The sequence below is a fragment of the Esox lucius genome, chromosome 17, assembly GCF_011004845.1.
Source record: "Esox lucius isolate fEsoLuc1 chromosome 17, fEsoLuc1.pri, whole genome shotgun sequence".
In the NCBI taxonomy this organism is placed as follows: Eukaryota; Metazoa; Chordata; class Actinopteri; order Esociformes; family Esocidae; genus Esox; species Esox lucius.
In genome coordinates this window covers 9,708,073-9,731,702 of record NC_047585.1, presented here as the reverse complement: position 1 = coordinate 9,731,702, position 23,630 = coordinate 9,708,073, and the positions used below count along the sequence as shown (strand labels likewise).

General features: G+C 42.9%; 1 protein-coding gene across 2 annotated transcripts in view; it reads right to left on the bottom strand.

Moving 5' to 3' along the window:
* Positions 1 to 23,630, bottom strand: part of nav1b (neuron navigator 1b) — a 126,958-nt gene that overhangs the window by 94,328 nt on the left and 9,000 nt on the right. Inside the window, exons 1-2 of one of the 2 annotated variants that reach the window (XM_020055711.2) lie at positions 6,211 to 6,413; positions 1,951 to 2,825 (exon numbers count right to left, since the gene is read on the bottom strand). In XM_020055711.2, the coding sequence (XP_019911270.2) occupies positions 1,951 to 2,798 (848 nt within the window). In that variant the 5' untranslated portion in view covers positions 2,799 to 2,825; positions 6,211 to 6,413. Of the gene's footprint in view, positions 1 to 1,950; positions 2,826 to 6,210; positions 6,414 to 23,630 lie in introns of those variants that run through there. The other variant, XM_010899261.3, reaches the window with a different exon arrangement.

Below are 23,630 nucleotides of genomic sequence, written 5' to 3'. Positions count from 1 at the left end.
TTCATGTGGTTGATTTCTTGTCCATTTGCAATTTAAATGAAATAACGGTTAAATGTGAATGTGCTGTTTGAGACAGTCTGTAAAATGCTATCAGTATCATTAGTATGCAAGCAGACTGTATTTCCACCTCATGATATATAGCTCTAAGTAGGGATGCAACGGTTGCACGAGGAACCTCGATTGTAAAACCAGACGGTTTTTAAACCGTTGTCATTTTGTCATTCAAGGTATTGCATTAATATAAATTCATGATTTTTTTCAGAATTGTTATAATCCAAGCAAAAGGAATTAACATTCATATTGTAGATATCAGTTCAATTAAGTGATAGTCGTTAATATTTACACAGCGTCATATAAACTTTGCAAGATTAAAATCGCTAAATTGAGATGTCCTCCGCTTTCATTAGACAGTCACAGAGACACGTGTGAACTGCATGTCAGAGAGCGCAGCGCACCGAAATGGCAATGTCGGAACACTGTTTCCCCCACCTAAGCGGCTGAAGTCCCCAGTGTGGGAATGTTTTGGATCTTAAAAAGACCCAAGAGGCACCATCAATGTTGATGGTTACCCAATACGCAAAGCATGTCGGAAAAAAGTGTGGTCTCAGGCGGTGAACACTTCGAACGTGAAGTTCCATCTCCGTGAGCATCATCTGACGGAATATGCAGAGATACAGTAGGCTATGTATCAGTATGTACAGTATGTAAGTGAAAATACTGTCTGGGCTAATAAATTATAGACTCCCCTTTCATAAATAACACAACCAGATACAATACTTTTCCCGAAATTTGTAATAATGTTCATTATGTTTATAGATAGACTATGTTCACGCAGTCTGTCAGACCTGCAGCAAAAGGAGTTAAGCACATAGGAAATGTGGATAGGCCAACTGTATGTTCATGCGTTAATTAGCTTGAGTGCAGCGCAACAGTGCAATACGTTTAATTACTACTACTTTCTTTGTTTTTACGAAAAGGTTGACAAAGTGCTTTAGGCCTACTGAAATTGGACAGTGGAAAAAACACCAATCAATATCTATCATAATTAGTGTCTTAAAGTTTATTCTACCTGTTTTTTTTTCTATTGTAATTCAATAAATATCCCCTAGATGTCTCTATAGCCACTTTGGTTTTAGTAATCGATTCTCAGTTAAGAAATTAAAACATTGTTATCAAACATATTTAATATAGTAACTATTTAATTGCTAATAGTATTAGCAATAGGATTACACCATAATACCGTGATATTTTTGAGATTGTTAACATACCATAAAGATCTCAAAACCTTACGCCCCTAGCTCCAGGACTGTTCTCAGCTTTTCCTTTGAATAGGAACAATCTCGTTGTCGCTCTACAAGTATAGCTGATGGATGCAGACATCAACTACCTGTGTCAACTAGATTACTACTAATGCATTAACGGTATGGATTTAAGATATGATTCCAGTGAGCACTACTTTATTTATTCTTCTAGGGCATCAAATTACAGCGGAAGAAAAGCTGCACATATCTAACTATAAACAAGTTGACAAACAAATGGCCTACCAAATTATAAGCAGACATATCGAAATTGGCGAAATCGGGTATTTGTCAACTTGAAAGCCTAAGCTAAAATAAATAACTATGAAATTATTTCAGTGGCTTGTTTCTTTTTGAGGTGCCTTACTTGGCGAATCAGATGAAAACGTCATCAGACCATATCTGTGATAATATGCCAAACTGAGCCTGGGGAAGTCGCTAAAACAACAAGATACAGGACATTTTCATGTCACAGAAACCCACATAAGATCAGCAAATCCCACGCATCTCATCAGGCTTTCACAAAACAAATATACAAGCCTTTTCTGGATATTGTAAAAATGGATACAAGAAAGAATACTCAAGACATCTGAATGCTTATATCAGTGTGAGTGTAACTGTTGTCAGTGTGTGAGGGGGACACAACCATCACCTGAATCTGAATGGTGCCACCGTGGCCATGTTGACTTGGGGTGGCTCACTCTCTTGCTGTGGCACATTGACTGTCCGACTGGCACTGCCACCACCACGGCCCAGATGGGATGCTCTGGGTTTGTTGGTGGGCGTCTCTCTCTCAGACCAACCCGTTCCGATGCTGGACAGGTTCCTGGGTTCCTTCCGCTGTTGGCGGGTCTGGGTAGAGGGCAACAGAGCCGTGATCAGGTTCCCATTCCCTGCTTTACTACACGACAGTCTGCCTTTGATCTGGCCAGAATGGACATTGCTGCTGGAGAGAACCCGCAAGGCGTCCTGCGCATCTCCGTTGTCGTCCAGACTTTGACGGACACCTACTGAGGCACAGTTCTGGTTGCCGTTTCTCTGGGTGTTAAGTTCTCGCAAAGACTTGTGGGATGACGAACTGTTGTTGCAGATGTCAAGGGTGTCCTTGGAGCGTGGGGCAAGAGCCTGCCTCTTGGAGACCTGTGGGCTGCTATAGGCTGAACGGCTGCCTGTGCCTCTCTCTGGGGCACGGGATGCTCTGGGCTGGGGGCCAGGGGAAGAGGTACCGCCCCTGTGCTGCAGCAGGTGGCTCTTTAAGGCCATGCCTCTCAGCATCTCATTTGAAAAGGAGGTGGAGGAAGAGGAGGAGTATGAACTCAAGGGGAGTCGTGTTCTGACACTTTGAAACTGAGCAGTGTGGTTTTGGAGACCGATAACTCCGTGGTGTTTGGGATCCAGTTTGGAGTGTGGGGTCATGCTCCGGGGTAGGGGAATACCCGAAACCAGACTTGAGCCTGGTTGGGACTGGGACATGGTTTTGATGTTCACACCGCCGCTCATGGTCTGTGATGGTCACTGGGACCGTTTCTGAAAGACAAGGAAGCAAAGTTAGAGACTGATTTATGTGTTTCATGTTGGCGTTAAACTATAAGACTATTCATTTGTTAACAACTTAGTCATGCTCACTTGCTGACCACCTAGCTCCAGTGCTGGGGGTAACGCATTATGGCAGTCCGACTACTTTTTAAAGGTAACGTAACTCAGTTTCCCTCAGTCTACAGACTACCTAGCACCAGTGTTGGGTGTAATGCGTTACGGTAGTGAGACTACTTTTTAAAGGTAACGTAACTCAGTTTCCCTCAGTTCAACCTACATAGCGTTCCTGTTCTCCAGTAGCAAGTGGAAACAAAAGGACACAAAGACGGCAGCATTGGCTCTCCAAGATAATGGGTATGATACTGAAGGCACCGAAAAATTTAAATTCTATGTTTAATTACGTATTCAACGATTCTTCATTATTTGGTATAACACATACAACACATTACATATAATACATTTATACCTGTGTGCTTAATTTCTGTCCTAGTAGGATATCATTGAAAATTGTTAATGGTTAACAGATGTTTTTGTAAGGTGTTAATGTAGAGACAAACGGGTTATTTTTAACTGCCTAGCTTGCTTGATCCTCAAGATAACACCACTCTGTCATATGAGATGGCTCCCAGAAACAGATTGGAATCTGTCCAGAACCATTAAGGGGTCTATTCTGAAGGACTAGTGTTGGTATCTTCATGTTAGCTAACTAACCCCCACAACCTCTGTGTTGGGAAAAAAACCAGAGTGGGGTTTGGGAAAGCTCTTACATTTTACCTTACCTCTGCATGCATTTTTATTCATGCAAACATCTAGTATCTCCGGATAAGTTTTATCACGGATAGTTGTACTGTAAAGGTCTCCTTATATATTAAACTAATTTGTTACATTAATTAATTGACTATTTGGAATTAATCTAAAACGGGTAAAAATATAGTTCCTTCAGATCTACCTAAGCCACTCACCCAGCTCCCATTCATTTCAAAATGATATGTAGCATCAACTAGTGATTTGTGCAGTGGAACGGTGGGTGTCCATATGCTTTTTGACTTTTCACTTGGTTCATGTGGAGGCGCTTGCAATACAAAATACTTTATTGATTCAAGATATTCTTGAATAAAGAACAAAACGCAAATATTTTACATTATGGTATATGATTACTTAAGATAATAGGATTGGTCACTCTTGCTGTATAATGCTTGATGATTGATAATAGTATATGCTGGTGAGTGACAATGACTATGCAATAACCGACTAGGTAATTATATGATGTCCCATTGAATGTGGGCATAAGAGACCAACACATGAATATAGAATTAAAGGACCGATCTTAAAGTAACGGCTAAGTAACTTAACACCTTACTTTCAACAGCAAGTAACTAAGTAACGTAACTAGTTACTCTAATTAATAACATTCTCCAACACTGCTTAGGACTTATTGTTTATTTACGGTAGTCACTGCCCAATCACTGTGCAGAACCCACTTACACAGTACTCAAGACCCAAACAAAAAGTTGTCCCATTATCAGCCTGTCTAATATGGGTTGGGAAACCGGAAAATAATTTATCATTCCTAATATGTCGCGTTCCAGGCCCAAGTTCTTAACATTTTACCCTGATCACAAAACAGTGTATGGGATTGTTGTGAAGAAATCGTAAAGGAAATGAGACATGCTACAACTGTTGGAGTCCAGATAGCAGTTATTGATATGTTTTTTTCTTAATTACTTTGGAATCATTCGTAAACAAATTGAGGAGTGCTGTAGACCTCAATGTGTGTGGTCCTAGGTCTTCAGGGACATGTGTCGGTCATAAAGAAAAAGTTGGACAGTGGATTAGATTCCTCCAACCTGCATGCTTACTGTAACATTTGCTCTAATGTAAAAGAGACAGCATGCTTATTGTAACATTTGCTCTACTGTATACTAGACAACAGGTGTACACACCAGTCAGCCAATCTGTCTGGCAGAGAAACAAAGAGAGAGAGCTTGAGGGAGTTGGACAGCGAGGGAGGAAGGAAGGGAAAGAGATGGAGGAAGGGAGACAGGAAGCAAGAGGGAGAGGGAGGAACAGAGCAAGACAGAGAGAGAGACAGAAAAGCGGGAGAAAGAGAAGGGAAGAGAGAGAAAGAGTGAGCAGGATAGCAAGCGGGTAAGAGAGGGTTTTTCTGGGTGTAGATTTACTGCATGTCTGCTCAAAGGCTCAGGAATGTTTGGGGATTTGCAATAAATGGAAAGTCGAGAAATACGACCTAATTTCACTGTTCTCATCAATGTTACTTGTTTAGGCTAGAGCAGCATGGCAACAAACATATTCCAGAATAATGATGTCCCCTCCAGTGAACTGCATGCTGGGTGGGTCAGTGACAGACTGGCACCATTTGGCATGGCAGGCATAACCGTCGGCCATTTAAGGTGTTGCCAGCAGTGCCACCCTCCACCACCTCCCCAGCCGTCTGCTCTGGTCCCTGGGCCATTCTCCACCAGTCCTTTCTGGGTCTTTGCTAAGCCCGGCCTCCCAATCAACACCCAAGCCTTATGTACCACCACGCCTATCACAACAAACCAGAGGCAGATTATTATTGTGCTGTGGGGGACTGGTCGGCGTGTTGGGCAACAGCTGTACATTAGACTGCCCAAGGCAACCATTTAGATACTCAGTGAAGTATGTAATTGGACCGGTCGTTGATTTTGCCCATAATTCGCCTCTCTGCACAGCACATGGTGGCGCGTATCTCTGTTTCGGATTATTCATACTGTAATCGTTGGTCTGGAGATGAAGAGAACAGTGCGAGTGCCCTGAACAACTGGGGGGTATGGCTAGTACTGAGTTTACGCAATACGTAATGTATGGCCTACTGAGGCAGATGCTGCCACATGCACAGACACACGTTCCCACAAATAGACATGAATCTGGTTTGACTAATGACAGTGCACTGACAAGTGTCCTCTATTGCGTACACACGTCTCTTACATGCACTGCCCCAGTCTGCTCATCTGGTCTAAACCAGACATTGTGTGATAAGAGCATGTCATGATCAGAGTTGATGAAACCACTGTATCTGTTGAGCCTTGCTCGATTATTATGTAGTAGAGAAGCCAATATCAACACAGTACACAACATACCAAGATGATACATTGGAGATAAAAGCATAAAGATGAGCATCAGCAGCCCGTACTGTGACACACAGACACACACAAACACACACACAAAGAGAGCGAGAGAGAGAAATACAGACACAGTAAAAAATAGCAGAGAACTATAAAGAGAAAAAGCAGATAGAGAATAAACGCTTTGCCATATAGTATAGTTTCCCTTCTAAGTAGTGTGTGAAATGACAAAACAGTCATACGAATGTTCTGAAAAGAAAACAGCTCACCAGCCTTAAATAGAGAGGACGGCAGATCTTTTCTTAGTTTGCAGACTTCCTCTTCCACATGAGCCAGTACAGTTCCACTGTATATCCTAAGCAGTCCTGCATATGTCAGTGTTCCATACCAACTGCTAACCACTGCAACGTGGTAAACTTACAATGCTGTTCAATACAATGTAAGACCCACGTGCTGCATTGGAGAGTGTGTGAGTGGGGGTCAGAGGATGCTGGACATCTAACGGGCCAATGGAAGCCCTAACAATGAGGACTGAGTCTACAGTGACAGGATGTTTGTTTTTGTCATGTTTTTTTCCTCTGTAACCCCCCCCCCTCTGTAACACACACACATACACACACACACACCACCCCTCCCCTCTCTGCCTCCCTCTCCTTTTCAATCGCTTTTACAGACCTATCACACCAAGATATAGACATGCGCACACGCTGACACATCACACAAACGCAAATCCCTACACACTGAACACAAACGCTGATATTTTTAGTGTTACATCATGCCAAGCTGTCCCTTGAGGTAATGGTGCCTTACAGTTTGAATGCGACATTCAGCCAAGTTCCTTCCAATATGTGAACATCAAACCAAACCATACAGCCCCAACTGCCTTGTAAATCTAAATTCACCCTTAGGACTGAGTCCTAGAGATTAAGGGGCATCAACCCTGAGTCATTAAGATTGAGCCCGGGTCTTTGTATAGTCCCATAATCAGGCTCATGAACAAATACAGGTGTTACCTGTGTCCGAGCACCTGCAACTGTGCCCTCCCAGTTGCCAGCAAATGTTTTTTGGTGGTGCAATTAAATAAAATGTTTGTGTTGCTGAAGTCTGCCATCAAGTCTGCGTATCAAGCAACAGGTCACACAAACTGCTCTTTAGCATGAAATAATGTCTTGTTACTGTTTATTCATTGTTTATGATTTAAGTGAGTTGTTTTTGTTTCCCAAGCTTACATATAGAATACACCCAAGAAAACAGAAAAAATTGCAAACAAGAGTTGAGAACCTGCCACTGCAACTAAAACATAAAATGGGTTATGCCAGCAACAAGTGTGGATCTCCATGTAATTGTATGTAGCTAGGTGTTTGTGCTAACTAGAAAATAATAACTAATTGGAAAATGTCGAGGTATCAATAGCTCTGAGATGTACCCCAATAACCTTGCTTTCACTGAGCTAATATTAGTAGACTTGCTAGCTGATAGCCAGTACTGTTACAAAATATCAGTGAAAATCTATTTTAATTACCTGCATAAATGTCTCTTTGCAAAAAACATCTAGATGTTCCATAACACTACTAGAAGAATGTTCTCTGGACACACAAGACACACACATGTAATTTTTGGAAGGGCACAATGTTATGTTTGGAAGAAAAGCACTGCATACCAAAACCAAAAACTCATCCCAACTGTGAAGCATGGTAGATGGAGCATCATGATTTGGGGCTGCTTTGCTGCCTGAGCACCTGGATGGCTTGAAATCAATGAATTCCAACTTTTTTAATTCTACAGGAGAATATTAGGGTAACATCTGAAGCTTAAAAATGGTTTGGTCATGCATTATGACAATTACCCTAAACACAAAAGCAAATCAGAATGGCTTACTTATGGCTTATTTATCTTCGAATAGCCAAATCATGCTACTGACCTTAAACATATTGAAATGCTGTGACCTGAAAGAAGACATTCATGCAAGAATATCAATGAACGGAAACAGTTATATCTGGAAGAATGATCCAAAATACATTCTAACCAGAACTACAAAAAAGTTTGCTTGAGATTATTGCCACAAAAGGGATTGAACCAGTTACTGAAATCAGGATTCATGTAGTTTTTCCAGCCTATGCTGTTTGTTTGACCAATGTGTTAAATGGGAACACGTTAATGTACATATCACACTGTGTTTATATCTGTGTCTATTGTTATGACCTAGATGAAGAACAAGCGTATAAACCATTAGCTGCATGATAACTAAGAAAAACAATGTGGTATTTTATGATTTGGAAGACAAATTGTGTTAAAACAGGCCATATCTGTGGTGAATCTAAGGTGGAACTGCATCACGTGCAGTTAAAGACGCATTATGGAACGTTTGTGATTAACGAAATAAAACCTACTTTCGCCTCACAGAGTAATAATATGTTGATTATATGTCTACAATATTTTAGTAGAATCACAATCATTCCTCAGTTAGTTGTTCAATTCTACGATTAAAAGTTAGTGTTCTTGATGATATGGAACACAAATCTGCAAATACTATAAATGAAATTGTACACACATTTTGGGGACCGATTTTGACTCAACAGCGCACATTTTTAAACCAACAGGCAAAAATCACAGACTGTATCTTGTTATTAACATCAGGATTTTACAAAGTCATGAATAAAATTATACAGTGGATATAAAGTCTACACACCCCTATTAAAATGCCAGGTTTTTGTGATATAAAAGAATGATACAAAGATAAATCATGTCAGAACTTTTTCCACTTTTAATGTGACCTATAATGTGAACAATTCAATTGAAAAACAAACTTTTTATATCCGCTGTAGCTAGTCAAATTAGATTGCAATCACATGTTTTGGAAGGTAGCAAATGGAGGGCAACAGGTAAAATAATGATGCTATTACATCACCCATACACTTATTTAGTTTAAAAAACAACACTGAACATGTGATGAGAGATTCAATTGGTTTTAACTGATGGATATCCAAATTAAAACTGACTGGCTAATTGCCACATGAGACCGTGTACCCTCATATAACATTTCATTGTTACAATTGTGTGTGTTAATTGGTTTATAAGGGCAATTAGGCATCTTGTGGGATTGTGATAAATTGCCAATATACCCCGCTGTGTCCAGTCACACAGTGATGGTTTGTGCTTAAACATATCTCTTAGTCATGGTATACTGGTTATATACCACACCACCTTGAGCCATATTACTTACACATACCACAATGAAAAAGTATCTTTGAGTGCTCATGCATCCCAGTCAACTTTATTTGTTATAATGAATAACATTTTTTTTTAATGCAATCAGTTAGTTGTTGCACTCCTAGCAAAAATGTATTTTTTAGGCATCACATCAAAAAGGAAAATCTTTGTTATAATATAATATATGTATACCTGTGTGAGTTTGACTTTTTGAATACAATCAAAAAATACTTATTGTGTGCCATTTGTTTCATATTTTTCAATACATAAAAGTAACCAAATGGGCTTAATAGAAAAACTAGTGGTTTACAGTAAAAATATTGAATATCTAATTACTGGCCAAAGATATTTTAAAATACTGTATTGGGGATATATATACACTGGTAACAACAATACTATGCAAAGTATTTATTGATCATCATGATAATTAATAATTTCTTGTCAGTAAAATAAAATCAGAAAATGTGAGTTATCTTTGATTGACATCTAGCATGTTGTTGCAGCACACCAAGCTATGTAGCTACTGTATTGGATGTAACATGTTATGTAAAAAGAAATCATAAAACCCATATTTTCAGTTGGCTAATTATATTAAATATTATGCATGGTTAAAAACATGAATCTATTAAGCTCCAGAAAATAAAAAAATGATATTACCTGGGGGTCTTCTATGCAGCAATTTCTTTTTTTTCAGAATTGACAGGAAGGAAGTAATAGCACTGGTTTAAAATTAAAGTTACATGGATGTAGCAAATATATTGATAGAGATAGTAAACATCACAAAAACATGTTTGATTTTAATCCAAAGATTGGCATAAAGGCTACACAGGCTTACTAGGAAAGCTTACTCATACAACTGGCTAATTTTAACAAAGCAGGCTTTGAATCCTGGGTAATTGCTAACTTTACACTGTAAAACAGGAAGATGTCTTCTTTTCATCAGTTGCTTATAAATCTTCTTGATCTAAATAGCTAACCGCATTGCTTGAATTGACCCAGTTCAGCAGACCAATACAAGATACCAATTCCTCTAGATTTCAACCACTTAAATAAAAGCAACAATTCTAAAACACTGAAAACACAAGCAGCCCTGACCCAATCTGCTGGTAATATTATAAATGTTTCTTCAAACAGTCCAAGTCATTTTCGATGGACATTGTCCTTAAAAACACCTAACGATCCACTAGTTGACTAACAGGAGAATGGAGAGCAAAACATAAGAATATATAGTCTTGCTTTATAAAGGATTCCTGTCCTGATCTATTTGTTGAATTTTGATCAGAGTCCCACTTCATCTGCTGTGTCCTGGGTCTGTCAGACAAGTGCCAAGTGGCCCCCAACAAACACAAAGACCCTGTCACATTCATAAACAGTCAGACACACACACACACACACACACACACAGAATCTCTTGCCCACAAACACAGACAGGCAAGCGTGCGGGGGCAAGAGAGAATAGCAGTACCGCGCTTGTGTCTCGCCTTACATTTGGCTCAAGGCCCCCGTGAGAAGACACTGGTTGAGAGGGGCTGAGACGCTGAGTTTTCATGACAACTAGCTAGCAGCACTGCTTTATCTTCCAACATGGCCAACAGCAGATAGGAATCAGCCTCTTCCTCTTCTGTCTCATAATCACTTGTCTAGAGTGACCAGGAAATTAGCTTGATTAAAAAATAAAAACCTTTTACACATTTCACATACTTCACATGTCCAGAATTCTTTCTGTATTTTTACCATCTCATTTGGAAATCAGCTTCATAATTCTGCTTTAATTTTACTCTAATAAGAGTGGCATCCAATGTTTAATTAGTTTGATGAGGGTTATACAAGAGAAAATAATATGTGTGATACAGGATCTAAAATATGATTAACATGCCATATGTTTATGAAGCAACAATATGTGCGAGATAACTAGCAGCCTTAGTACTGCATACAGAATGGGAAAGAGCCTTTAGACCTAGAGTTGTCATTTTCAAAGGGAAAGTGGGGAAACCTTTTCTTTCTGGTTCAGATTTTTCTCTTAACACATGGACACATCTGACCAATTACAAGACTAGCTATGGGTGAACTGAGGTTACTCTGAAAAAGAAACATTAAAATGACTGAATTCTGAATGGTTGAAAGCCGTAGTATGAGACCGCATATAATATGGGTAATACCAAAATGATGTTGGTATACAGTTTATAGTAACAAGAAGGCACCTCGGGGGATGTGGTTTTTGGCCAATATACCAATGCTAAGGAATGAATCCAGTCACTGCACTGCATTGTGTCTAAAAACTGCTCGTAACTGTAGTAAACAGACAAAAAACCACATCCCTTTTGCCTTTCCTTTAAGTATATGTTATTTCTAAGTGAATTCACTTATTATAGGCATATTCAAAATGTATTATACATATTCCAAAGCTTGCCTGTATACCAAATAACTTTTTGCTGGGGATGCACTGATTAACTTTTTTGAGGCCAATAAGGATTGTTGCAAATTCTTCTGCTGGATCAGCCAATCATAGGCCGATACCAATACATTCTGAGACAAAACAAACATATTCTTTTGATAAAATAACCAAAAATAACCCTCAACAACACTAAATGTCTGATCATCAATGCTGATAAACCCCATAGTTTTAGCCTTGGCCTTCTGGCTGCCTCTATTGTATTTTTGGGTTTGCTATAAAGTTGTTTCCACTCATGACTGGTTCAGCATTTTGGTCTTTGTTACTGCCTCCGACTTGGCCCTCTCCATTGTGCACCACGGAATGATGCATTATGTGCTTCATCATGTTTGTTGGGTAAAAAGCTGTTGGCTCCCCTGTGAGGAACTTCAGTTTTACGCATTTTGTAGTTTCTTAATCTTAATTGCACACTTGGTATAACTTGAAACTTCTTGCCATCAATCCACACACAATAAACCATAATGAAAAAAGCAAAAATAACATTTCTATTCCCAATTTATTGACGATAAAAACTAAAACATCTCATGTATATTCAATGCATTCAGAAAGTTGTAACGAACACTCCAGAACACAGGAAGGTAATCTAAGCATGGAGCGCTACGGTTTATTAAGAAAAAGTTCAACAGGAAAAAACTCAAGACAAAAACAAAAACAGGTAACCCGGAAGAACGAAAACAAGACTGATCAGAAGGCTAGAGGGGAAATCCAGAGGCCAGGCAGGTGGTTTCAGAGCACCAGGTATCAAGTAGACAGGCAAAGGTACAGAGAGGCAAGCTAAACAGGGAATCCAAGGCAGGCTGGGTGGTCAGAACGGCTAACAGGGCGAATGTACAGGCAAGGAATAGGCAAGAAAAGCTGCTGAAGGTCCTGGAATGGCCTAGCCAGTCTCCAGACGTGAACCCAATAGAAAATCTTTGGAGGGAGCTGAACGTCTGTATTGCCCAGCGACAGCCCCGAAACCTGAAGAATCTGGAGAAGGTTTGTATGGAGGAGTGGGCCAAAATCCCTGCTGCAGTGTATGAAAACCTGGTCAAGAACTACAGGAAACTTATGATCTCTGTAATTGCAAACAAAGGTTTCTGTACCAAATATTAAGTTCTGCTTTTCTGATGTATCAAACTTACATCATGCAATAAAATGCTAATTAATTACTTAGAAATCATAAATTGCAGACTTCTACATGCTTTGTAAGTAGGAAAACCTGCAAAATCGGCAGTGTATCAAATACCTGTTCTCCCCACTGTAGTCATGAAATTGCCATAGAGAAACATTGGCAGTACAGTGGGTCATACTGAAGAGCTCAGTGACTTTAAACGTGGCACTGTCATAGGATGCCAACTTTGCCACAAGTCAGTTAGTGACATTTCTGCCCTACTAGATCCGTCCTGGTCAAATGTAAGTGCTATAATTGTGAAGCGAAAGCGTCTAGGAGCAACATCAGCACAAAGTAGTAGATCACGCAAACAGAGCGGGGCCGCTGAGAAATGAAGCACATAACGTATAGCGTGATAAAGCCACCCTATCATCTGTTGCATCACTCAGCACTGCCTGCAAACTGTCTCTGTCAGCAACATCAGCACAAGAAATTTGCGTTGGAAGCTTCTGGAAATGGGTTTCCATGGCTGAGCAGCTGTATGCAAGCCTCATATCAACATGTGCAATTCCAAGCGACGACTGGAGTTGAGTAAAGCACACCGCAATGGGACACTGGAGCAGTGGAAACGGGTTCTCTGTAGTAAGGAATCATGCTTCACTATCTGGCAATTTGATGGATGAATCTGAGTGTGGCGGATGCCAGAAAAACGCTACCTAGCAAAATGCACAGTCCTTACTGTAAAGTTTGGTGGATAATGGTCTGGGGCTGTATTTCAGGGTTTGGGCTAGTGCACAAAGCCGGGTCAATAAAGACATGGTTCAACAAGGAATGGAGGAACTCGAGAGGCCTGCACAGAGAGCCCTGACCTCAACTCTTTGAACAACTTTGGATGAACTGGAAAGGCAATTGCGAGCCAGGCCTTCTTGTCCAACATCAGTGCCTGACCTCACAAATGCTCTGTTGGCTGAATGGGCACATATTCCCACAGAGATACTCCAGGATCTTGTGGAAAGATCATGGGAAAAACAAGATCTTGCAATGGGGCTCCATTGCAAGATCATTGCAACAACCTCATGGAGTTGCAATGATCATGAGAACGGTGAAGAATTAGCCCAGAACTACAGGGGAGGATCTTGTCAATGATCTCAAGGCAGCTGGGACCATAGTCACCAATTGGTAACACACTACACCGTGAAGGACTGAAATCCTGCAGCGCCTGCAAGGTCCCCCTGCTCAAAAAAGCAGATGTAAATGCCTGTCTGATGTTTGCCAATGAACATCTGAAAGATTCAGATGAGAACTGGGTGAAAGTGTTGTAGTCAGATGTGATCAAAATCGAGCTCTTTGGCAACAACTCAACTCGCTGTGTTTGGAGGAGGAGGAATGCTGCCTATGACCCCAAGAACACCATCCCCAACATCAAACATTGAGGTGGAAACATTATGCTTTGGGGGTGTTTTTCTGCTAAGGGGACAGAACAACTTTACCGCATCAAAGGGACGATGGACGGGGCCATGTACCGTCAAATCTTGGGTGAGAACCTCCTTCCCTCAGCCAGGGCATTGAAAATGGGTCATGGATGGGTATTCCAGCATGACAATGACCCAAAACACAAGCCCAAGGAGTGGCTCAAGAAGAAGCATATTAAGGTCCTGGAGTGGCCAGGCCATTCTCCAGACCTGAATTCCATAGGAAATATGTGGAGGGAACTGAAGGTTAGAGTTGCAAACGTCAGCCTCAAAACCTTAATGACTTGGAGAAGATCTGCAAAAAGGAGTGGGACAAAATCCCTCCTGAGATGTGTGCAAACCTGGTGGCCAACTAAAAGAAACGTCTGACCTCTGTGATTGCCAACAAGAGTTTTGCCACCAAGTACAAAGTTTTGTTTTTCAGAGGGGTTGAATACTTATTTCACTCATTAAAATGCAAATCAATTTATAACATTTTTGACATGCGGTTTTCTATCTCTCACTGTTCAAATAAACCTACCATAAAAATTATAGACTGATAATTTCTTTGTCAGTGGGCAAACATACAAAATCAGCAGGGGATAAAAAAAATTAAAAATGTTGATTATATATATACACACAGTGTCATATAAACTTCATGAGATAGATCACTAAATTGAGAAGTCCTCTGCTTTCATTCAACAGTCATTGAGACATACACAAACTGCATGTCAGAGAGCGCAGTGCACCGAAACGGCAATGTCGGTTTCCTCCACCTAAAGAAAATGTGCAATGTGGAATTTATTTGGATATTTAAAAGACCCAAGAGGCACCATCAATGTTAATGGCTACCCAATACGTAAAGCAGGTCGGAAAAAAGCTTAGGCGGGGAACACTTAGAACCTGAAGTTCCATCTCCGTGAGCATCTTCCCATGGAATATCCAAAGATCAATGTCAGTGGAATTACAGTACAGGCTAACATGAATACACCAGCTAGATACAATACATTTACCAAGTATTGTATTGACTCATTAGATTACTAGGTAGGCTAACGTTATGTTCGTGCTGTCTCTCAGACCTGCAGCAAACGGAATTAAGCGCTTAGGCAAAGTTACGATAGGCCAATGTTCATGCGTTAATTTGCTTGTGTGCAATGGAACAGTGGTACTTAATGGAATGTTTAATGGTACTTATAATACGCTTTGTTTGCACCATTTCAAAGCAAGGTATACGAAGTGCTGCAGGCCAACAGAATTTGGACAGTAGTGGGAAAAACATTTTTACAAATTTACAAAATGTCTTAACTCCGGTAGACGCTAACGGAGCATTAGGGCACGCACTTCCAGACTCACAAGTTTTTTCCACAAGGCCGTGGGCTTCTCAACAAGCAACACCTATCTACACTGAACAAAATTATAAACGCAACACTTTTTGACCCAATTTATCATGAGATGAACCCAAAAATCTAAGACTTTCTATATGTACACAAAACGGCTATTTCTCTCCAATGTTGTTCACAAATCTGTATAGATCTGTGTTAGTGAGCACTTCTCCTTTGCCGAGATAATCCATCCACCTCATAGGTGTGGCATATCAAGATGCTGATTAGACAGCGTGATTATTGCACAGGTGTGCCTTCGGCTGGCCACAATAAAAGGCCACTCTAAAATGTGCAGTTCCATCACACAGCACAATGCCACAGATGTCGCAAGTTTTGAGGGAGCATGTAATTGGCATGCTGACTGCAGGAATGTCCACCAGAGCTGTTGCCGTGAATTGAATGTTCATTTCTCTACCGTAAGCCGTCTCCAAAGGCGTTTTTGAGAATTTGCTGACATTTAATTTATGATTGTATTAATTTGTCCAATTACATTTGAGCCCCTGAAATAACTGTAAGAACATGGTTGCAATTCCTAAATGTTTCATACGATATTTTTGTTCAACCCCTTGAATTAAAGCTGAAAGTCTGCACTTGAATTGCATCTTGGTTGTTTCATTTCAAATCCATTGTGGTGGCATACAGAGACAAAGTTATGAAAATTGTGTCCGTGTCCAAATATTTCCAGACCTAACCCTCTTTGGAATTGCTGCTAGTATACATTGTTACATATATTTTTACTTTATATATTTCTTAATGCTTACTGCGTAGATGTTGTGTGCACTTTCAGAAGAACTTAATTGTTCAGAATGTGGCTGTCACGTCCTGGCAGTGTCCCTAGCCATCTCTGCGCTGGGCTCGGGGCATAGCCAGGACAGGACAGGAGGTGGCCTTTAGCCACCTCTACTCCTTTTTTTGGTTTCCCCAATTGGAGGCAGGTGTTAGTCATTGCCTCCAATTGGGGACCCTATTTAAGTTTAGTTTGTAGGCACCAAGGCGTGGTTCATTTTGGTTTTGTTTATCCTGTGTAAGGAATACCCACGTCACTGGTTGCTGCTTTTTGTTTTGTTGGAGTCCTGCATTCTTTATTTTGTATTAAATGGATTACCTTACCTACCTCTACTCTGCGCCTGTGTCCTCTTCATCCCACAACCGTGACAGAATGAACCACCACCAAGAGACACAGCAGAAATGGACGGTAGGGGAACTCCTCGGTTGGCCGGACAGCGACACCGAGGAGGAGGAGAACCCCTACTGTCCTCTGCGGCACACCGGGCCTCCACAGCATCCACCCCGGAGGAGACGTCGACGGAGGCGACGTAAGCAAACCTCCGTGTGTCCGCCCCAAGAATTTCTTGGCGGGGTGCTGTGGGGGCAGGCGGAATGGAAGGACGCGGCCGTGCCACCCGTGCTCACGTGTGGGGTAGTCCAGGTGCCCCAGCCCTGCCCGGTGCCAGCTCCTAGGCGTCGGGCAACAACGCCGGGGGGGCCTATGAGGGCTTTCCCTGATGTTGGGAGATGTGAGGACTGGTGGGGCTATCGGGACCCGCCGTACCGGTTCTCGCAGCCAGCGCCCCCTGCTGCCCGGGAGCCGCAGCCGGCGCCGCCAGCGCCCCACACTGCCCGGGAGCCGCAGCCTGCGCCCCCCGCTGCCCGGAAGCCGCAGCCTGCGCCCCCCGCTGCCCGGAAGCCGCAGCCTGCGCCCCCCGCTGCCCGGGAGCCGCAGCCAGCGCTCCCCGCTCCCTGGGAGCCGCAGCCAGCGCCGCCAGCGCCCCCCGCTGCCCGGGAGCCGCAGCCAGCGCTCCCCGCTCCCTGGGAGCCGCAGCCAGCGCCGCCAGCGCCCCCCGCTGCCTGGGAGCCGCAGCCAGCGCCCCCCGCTGCTTGGGAGCCGCAGCCAGCGTTCCCCGCTGCCTGGGAGACGCAGTCAGCGCTGCCAGCGCCCCCCGCTGCCCAGTGGCCGCAGCCGCCAGCTCCTCCCGCTGCCCAGTGGCCGCAGCCGCCAGCTCCTCCCGCTGCCCAGTGGCCGCAGCCGCCAGCTCCACCCGCTGCCCAGTGGCCGCAGCCGCCAGCTCCTCCCGCTGCCCAGTGGCCGCAGCCGCCAGCTCCTCCCGCTGCCCAGTGGCCTCCGCCGCCAGCTCCTCCCGCTGCCCAGTGGCCTCCGCCGCCAGCTCCACCCGCTGCCCAGTGGCCTCAGCCGCCAGCTCCACCCGCTGCCCAGTGGCCTCAGCCGCCAACTCCTCCCGCTGCCCAGTGGCCTCAGCCGCCAGCTCCTCCCGCTGCCCAGTGGCCTCAGCCGCCAGCTCCACCCGCTGCCCAGTGGCCTCAGCCGCCAGCTCCACCCGCTGCCCAGTGGCCTCAGCCGCCAGCTCCTCCCGCTGCCCTGTTTTCGCCGCCGCCAGGACCCGCCGTGGACTGGCCGCCGCCCGGGCCCGCGGATGACTGGCCGCCGCCGCCCGGGCCCGCGGATGACTGGCCGCCGCCGCCCGGGCCCGCGGATGACTGGCCGCCGCCGCCCGGGCCCGCGGATGACTGGCCGCCGCCGCCCGGGTCCGCGGATGACTGGCCGCCGCCGCCCGGGCCCGCGGATGACTGGCCGCCGCCGCCCGGGTCCGCGGATGACTGGCCGCCGCCGCCCGGGCCCGCGGATGACTGGCCGCCGCCGCCGCCCGGGCCCGCGGATGACTGGCCGCCGCCGCCCGAGCCAGCGGATGACTGGTCGCCGCCGCCCGGGGCCGTGGATGACTGGCCGCCGCCGCCCGAGCCAGCGGTTGACTGGCCGCCCGAGGCCGCGGGCTCGGGGCATAGCCAGGACAGGACAGGAGGTGGCCTTTAGCCACCTCTACTCCTTTTTTTGGTTTCCCCAATTGGAGGCAGGTGTTAGTCATTGCCTCCAATTGGGGACCCTATTTAAGTTTAGTTTGTAGGCCCCAAGGCGTGGTTCATTTTGGTTTTGTTTATCCTGTGTAAGGAATACCCACGTCACTGGTTGCTGCTTTTTGTTTTGTTGGAGTCCTGCATTCTTTATTTTGTATTAAATGGATTACCTTACCTACCTCTACTCTGCGCCTGTGTCCTCTTCATCCCACAACCGTGACAGTGGCTATGTTATTAGGTGCATTTGATAAATAAAAAACTTTGACATAGAGCTAATGCTGTTCGAACACATTTCATGCACTAAAAATTTAATTGCTAATACTATTAGCAATAGGCCTACACAATAATACTGTCATATTTTTGAGACGGTTATCATTGCATGAAAGTGTCATACTGTTATACCCCTAATTGAAATCAACTCAAATCTCAAGGATGATCAATGGAAACAGGATACACCTGAGCTAAATTTCAAATGTCACCATACAGTAATAGATGTTAAAAATATATATATATATTTTTTAATAGAACATATTTTGAATGTACCATTTGTCATTTTGTAATATGAGATAATTGGTCACAGTGTATTCATAAATTATAGAATTCACTAAAACAATCAAATTACCTTAAATCTTATATTCGAGCAAAAGTATTATGGGCCGGAGGTGGAAGTATTAAGTAAGAACGCACCACTTTCATAGGGTACAGTATCGGTGAGCAGATATTGAGGTAATGAGTCCCTAATACAAAAGTGAGAGTTGCATCTATACTTTCCCAAACTGTCATCCATTTTACTCATACTGTACAGAGCTGCTATCAAAGCAATTTTAATCCCAGCAAATTAAGTATTGATACAAAAACAAATGTAACAACTAAATACTGAGAGAAAACATAAGCTCCCGCCGCTTGTAGGATTAGTCCTGGACCTAAGTCTTTGTCTGCCACGGCTTCTGTAGGCTTTGGGATTGTGCACTTAGCAATTTGGCCCAGAAGGGGAATGTTTTCCTTATTAGTCACTTAAAAGTTTTAATCCCTCCAGCCCTGGGCCATGGTGATCAGGATAATGATATCCCTGCCAGCCAGCTGAGGTCAAGCTGTAAGGGAGTTTACAGAGCAGCAACACATGAAACAGACTATTACCATAGGTCTTTCCGACTAGGAATAGATGTAGCCCGATCTCTCTGATGTGTATTCTATGTTTGCTGTCAGTTTGCTAATTTTACACATTTATTTACCACCTTAGTCACAAACAGGCTGTTTAAAAAAAGTCATGCCAAATCAATAATAGCCACACCTGGAAGGCAGTAGTCATATGGGAAAAGTACACCCTGTCAGTGCCAACAACCCTGCTAAACCCCGCAATACATGAAAACAAGCAGGAGCCCTGCAGTCAACGTGTTATGTAACCAGCACAGTTTTCTCAATTGAACCCTGACTATAACTGCAAGAATAGGACAAAGCACTGAGAATTCAGGCTGCAGTGAATGTGTAGGAGCAGGACCATCTTTCCGCCTACAGATCTGTTTCTTCTATGTGGGTTGACAAGTAGGTCAGTGGAATACAGAATGGTACAACATTGTTACAAGAAGAACTGGAAATGGGAAAGTTGTTCTGCAGCCAAAAATTATTATTTCAATTAAAATTCATTATTTCTAACCTTGTCAATGACTATATTTTCTATTCATTTAGCTATATTTCCTATTCAAACTCATTTCATGTAGACAACCGTTCAAAAGTTTGGGGTCACTTAGAAGTATCCTTGTTTTCCATGAAAATACAGATTAAATGAGTTCAAATTTCAGCTTTTTCATTGCAACTCTGCTTAGAAGGCCAGCATCCCAGAGTCCCCTCTTCACTGACATTGAGACTGGAGTTTTGCAGGTACTATTTAATGATTCTGCCAGTTGAGGGCCTATGTGCATCTGTTTCTCAAACTAGACAATATATTGCTCAGTTGTGCACCAGGGCCTCCCACTCCTCTTTCTATTTTGGTTAGAGTCAGTTTGCGCTGTTCTGTGAAGGGAGTAGTACACAGCGTTGTACGAAATCTTCAGTTCCTTGGCAATTTCTTCCATGAAATAGCCTTCATTTCTAAGAACAATAATAGACTGACAAGTTTCAGAAGAAAGTTATTTGTTTCTGGCCATTTTGAGCCTGTAATCGAATCCAATATTGCTGATGCTCCAGATACACAACTAGTCTAAAGAACACCAGTTTTCTTGCTTCTTTAATCAGCACAACAGTTTTCAGCTGTGCTAAAAGAATTGCGAAAGGGATTTCTAAATAAAATGATAAACTTGGATTAACAAACACAATGTGCCATTGGAACACAGGACTGATGGTTGCTGAGAATGGGCCTCGGTACACCTGTGTAGATAGTCCATAGAAAATAATCAGTTTCCAGGTACAATAGTAATTTCCACATTAATAATGTCTAAGCTGTATTTCTGATCAATTTGATTTAATTTTAATGGACAAACAATTATGTTATTTCTAAATTACCCCAAACATTTGAATGGTAGTGTATATTATCAAAACAAATGTTTTCTTCCATCTTTGGGCAGGTAGAGGTGTGTGAGATTCCATTACGGTCCAGAGTCACTTTCTCTGCAGTTACTCTTTGCAGTGGTTATTCGGCAGCTGAAGCATTCAGTACTCCTCAGCTCCCTTGTTTTCCCCATTACCATCAGGCTGTCAAGACCACTACAGTCTGATAAGCTGTCAGTTTGTGACATACAACATGGAAGGTGTGCCTGCGGAACGGAGCCAGTCTCAGGTCAGGCCCATCATACGATGGACTGCATGTAATGGAACACACAAACGTCTCTGTCTTGGATGAATCCAAAAACTATTCCCCAACAGTCTCTTTCTGCACATGATATTTCCATGCCTACTTGTTATTAGAGTAATGGTTAAGAACACGTTATACATGACATCAGCATCATTCACTTAATTTTACCACCACAAATGCTGATTTATACCCAAAGTTATTCTAGAATTGTCAGTAAAAAGTGTATGTTTCCTAAATGGATCCGATTACTTCAGTGGTTTCAGCTATACAATACATACCATAGAGAATAGGATGACATTTGGGATGTGTCTTAGGAGAGTTCCATTATAAACACTGCGTGCCAAATGGGTGGAGGGTTCCAAGGCAAACACGTGTCCAGACTCCGGATTTGTCAGGCTGGAAAGATTACCATTGGAGCATGTCTGCGGACCAGACAGCCCACACCAAAGGACCTACACTGGCCAGGGCACGCACGCATACGCAAACACACAGAGACTCACACAGACTCACAGATAATCACTCACACAGACTCACAGACACACCACAGAGAATCACACACACAGAGACACACAAACAGGCACAGAGAGACTCGCACACAGACACACACAGAAAGACTCACACAGTGAGCATCACTGAGACGTGGCAGGCAGAAAGGCCTATTCCTACAAAATAAAAAAGTCGCAGCTATAATTGTTTTTACAATGAAATACACTGTGAAAAACATGTTAAAAATGCATTGAAGTGCATGAAAAAGAAAAGGTCTAGCTTGTCCTTGAGGGTTCAAAGTATAGGCTTGAAGCAGCGCGTCTGGTCTCTGCAATTCTCTAGACGTTGTTTTACCGCAGGTTGCTATTTGCGTCTATACCTCCAATAAGCAGAATTGACACTGACATTACTTCTGAAGACCAGAAGATGTCTGTATGTTTCGTCTGTGCATTTGCGTGTGCGCGCGAGCATGTGTGGTCTGAACCACAACAGATGATGTCACCAGCCATTAGCAATATTCCCCTAGACTCTGCATTCCAAAGCAAGACTACATGGTATAGGATTAAGTGGGTGTGAAACATGACACATTATCACACATTAACACACACAAACACACTCACACACAACGCACTATATGCCTACGAACATTAAGTATTATATAGAACATTTAAAAAGCATTCAGAACCCTAAACTTTTTCCACATTTTGTTACTGCCTTATTCTGAAATGCCCTATAATGACAAAGCGAAAACAGGCTTATAGACTTTTTTTGGGCAAATTTATGAAAAAACTAACAAATATTACATTTACACAGTTATTCAAGCTGTGACATTGAAGGAATTCACCATAGAGCTCTGAGACAGCATTATGCCAAGTAACCAATCTGGAGAAAGGTACCAAGGAAATGCCTGCAGCTTGAAGCTCCCCAAGCACACAGCTGCCTCCATCATTCTAAAATGGAAGAAGTTTGGAACCACCAACCTTTAGCTGGCTGCCTGGCCAAACTGAGCAATCAAGGCTTTTGTCAGGAAGGTGATGAACCGAATGGTCACTCTGACAAAGCTACAGAATTCCTGTGTGAAGATGAGAGAATCTTCCAGATGGACAACAATCACTGCTGCTTGGAGTTTCCCAAAAGGCTCATAAGGGACTCTCAGACAGTGAGAAACAAGATTCTCTAGTGTGATGAAACAAAGGTTGAACTCTCTGGCCTGAATGCAATGTGTCACATCTGGAGGACACCAGGCATCACTCATAACCCGGCCAATACCATCCCTACAGTGAAGCATGGTGGTGGAAGTACAATGCTCTCAGGATGTTTTTCAGCGGTAGGGACACCACTGAATCCAGGAAAAGATGAACAGAGTAAAGTACAGGCAGATCAGAAAGTGATGAAAACCAGAGCACTCAGGACCCGAGACTGCGCCAAATGTTCTACTACCAACTGGACAATGACCCAAATCACACAGCCCAGACAATGCAGGAGTTGCTCCAGGACAAGTACGTGAATGTACAGAGTCAGGACTTCAACCCGATCAAACATCTCAGGAGAGACCTTAAAATGCCTGTTCAGCGACATTCCACCATCCAACCTGACAGAACATTAGAACTGCCCAAATACAGCTGGGCTAAGCTTAAATTGACAAAACTAAGAAGGCTGTAATCGCTGCAAAAGGTGCTTCAACACAGTACTGAGTGAAGGGGTCTGAATACTTACATAAATGTGATATTTCTTTTTTTATTTAATTATTTAATTTTAATTGGCAAATATTTCTAAAAAACTGTTTTTGCTTGATCATTATGGAGTATTGTGTGTAGATTCTTCAGGATTTTTTTTTTTTTATCCATATTAGAATTAGGATGTAAAGTAACAAAATTTGGAAAAAAAAGGGTCTGAACAATTTCTGAAAGCACCATACATTGTCAAGCAATTTTATAACGGTCTGACCAATACTAC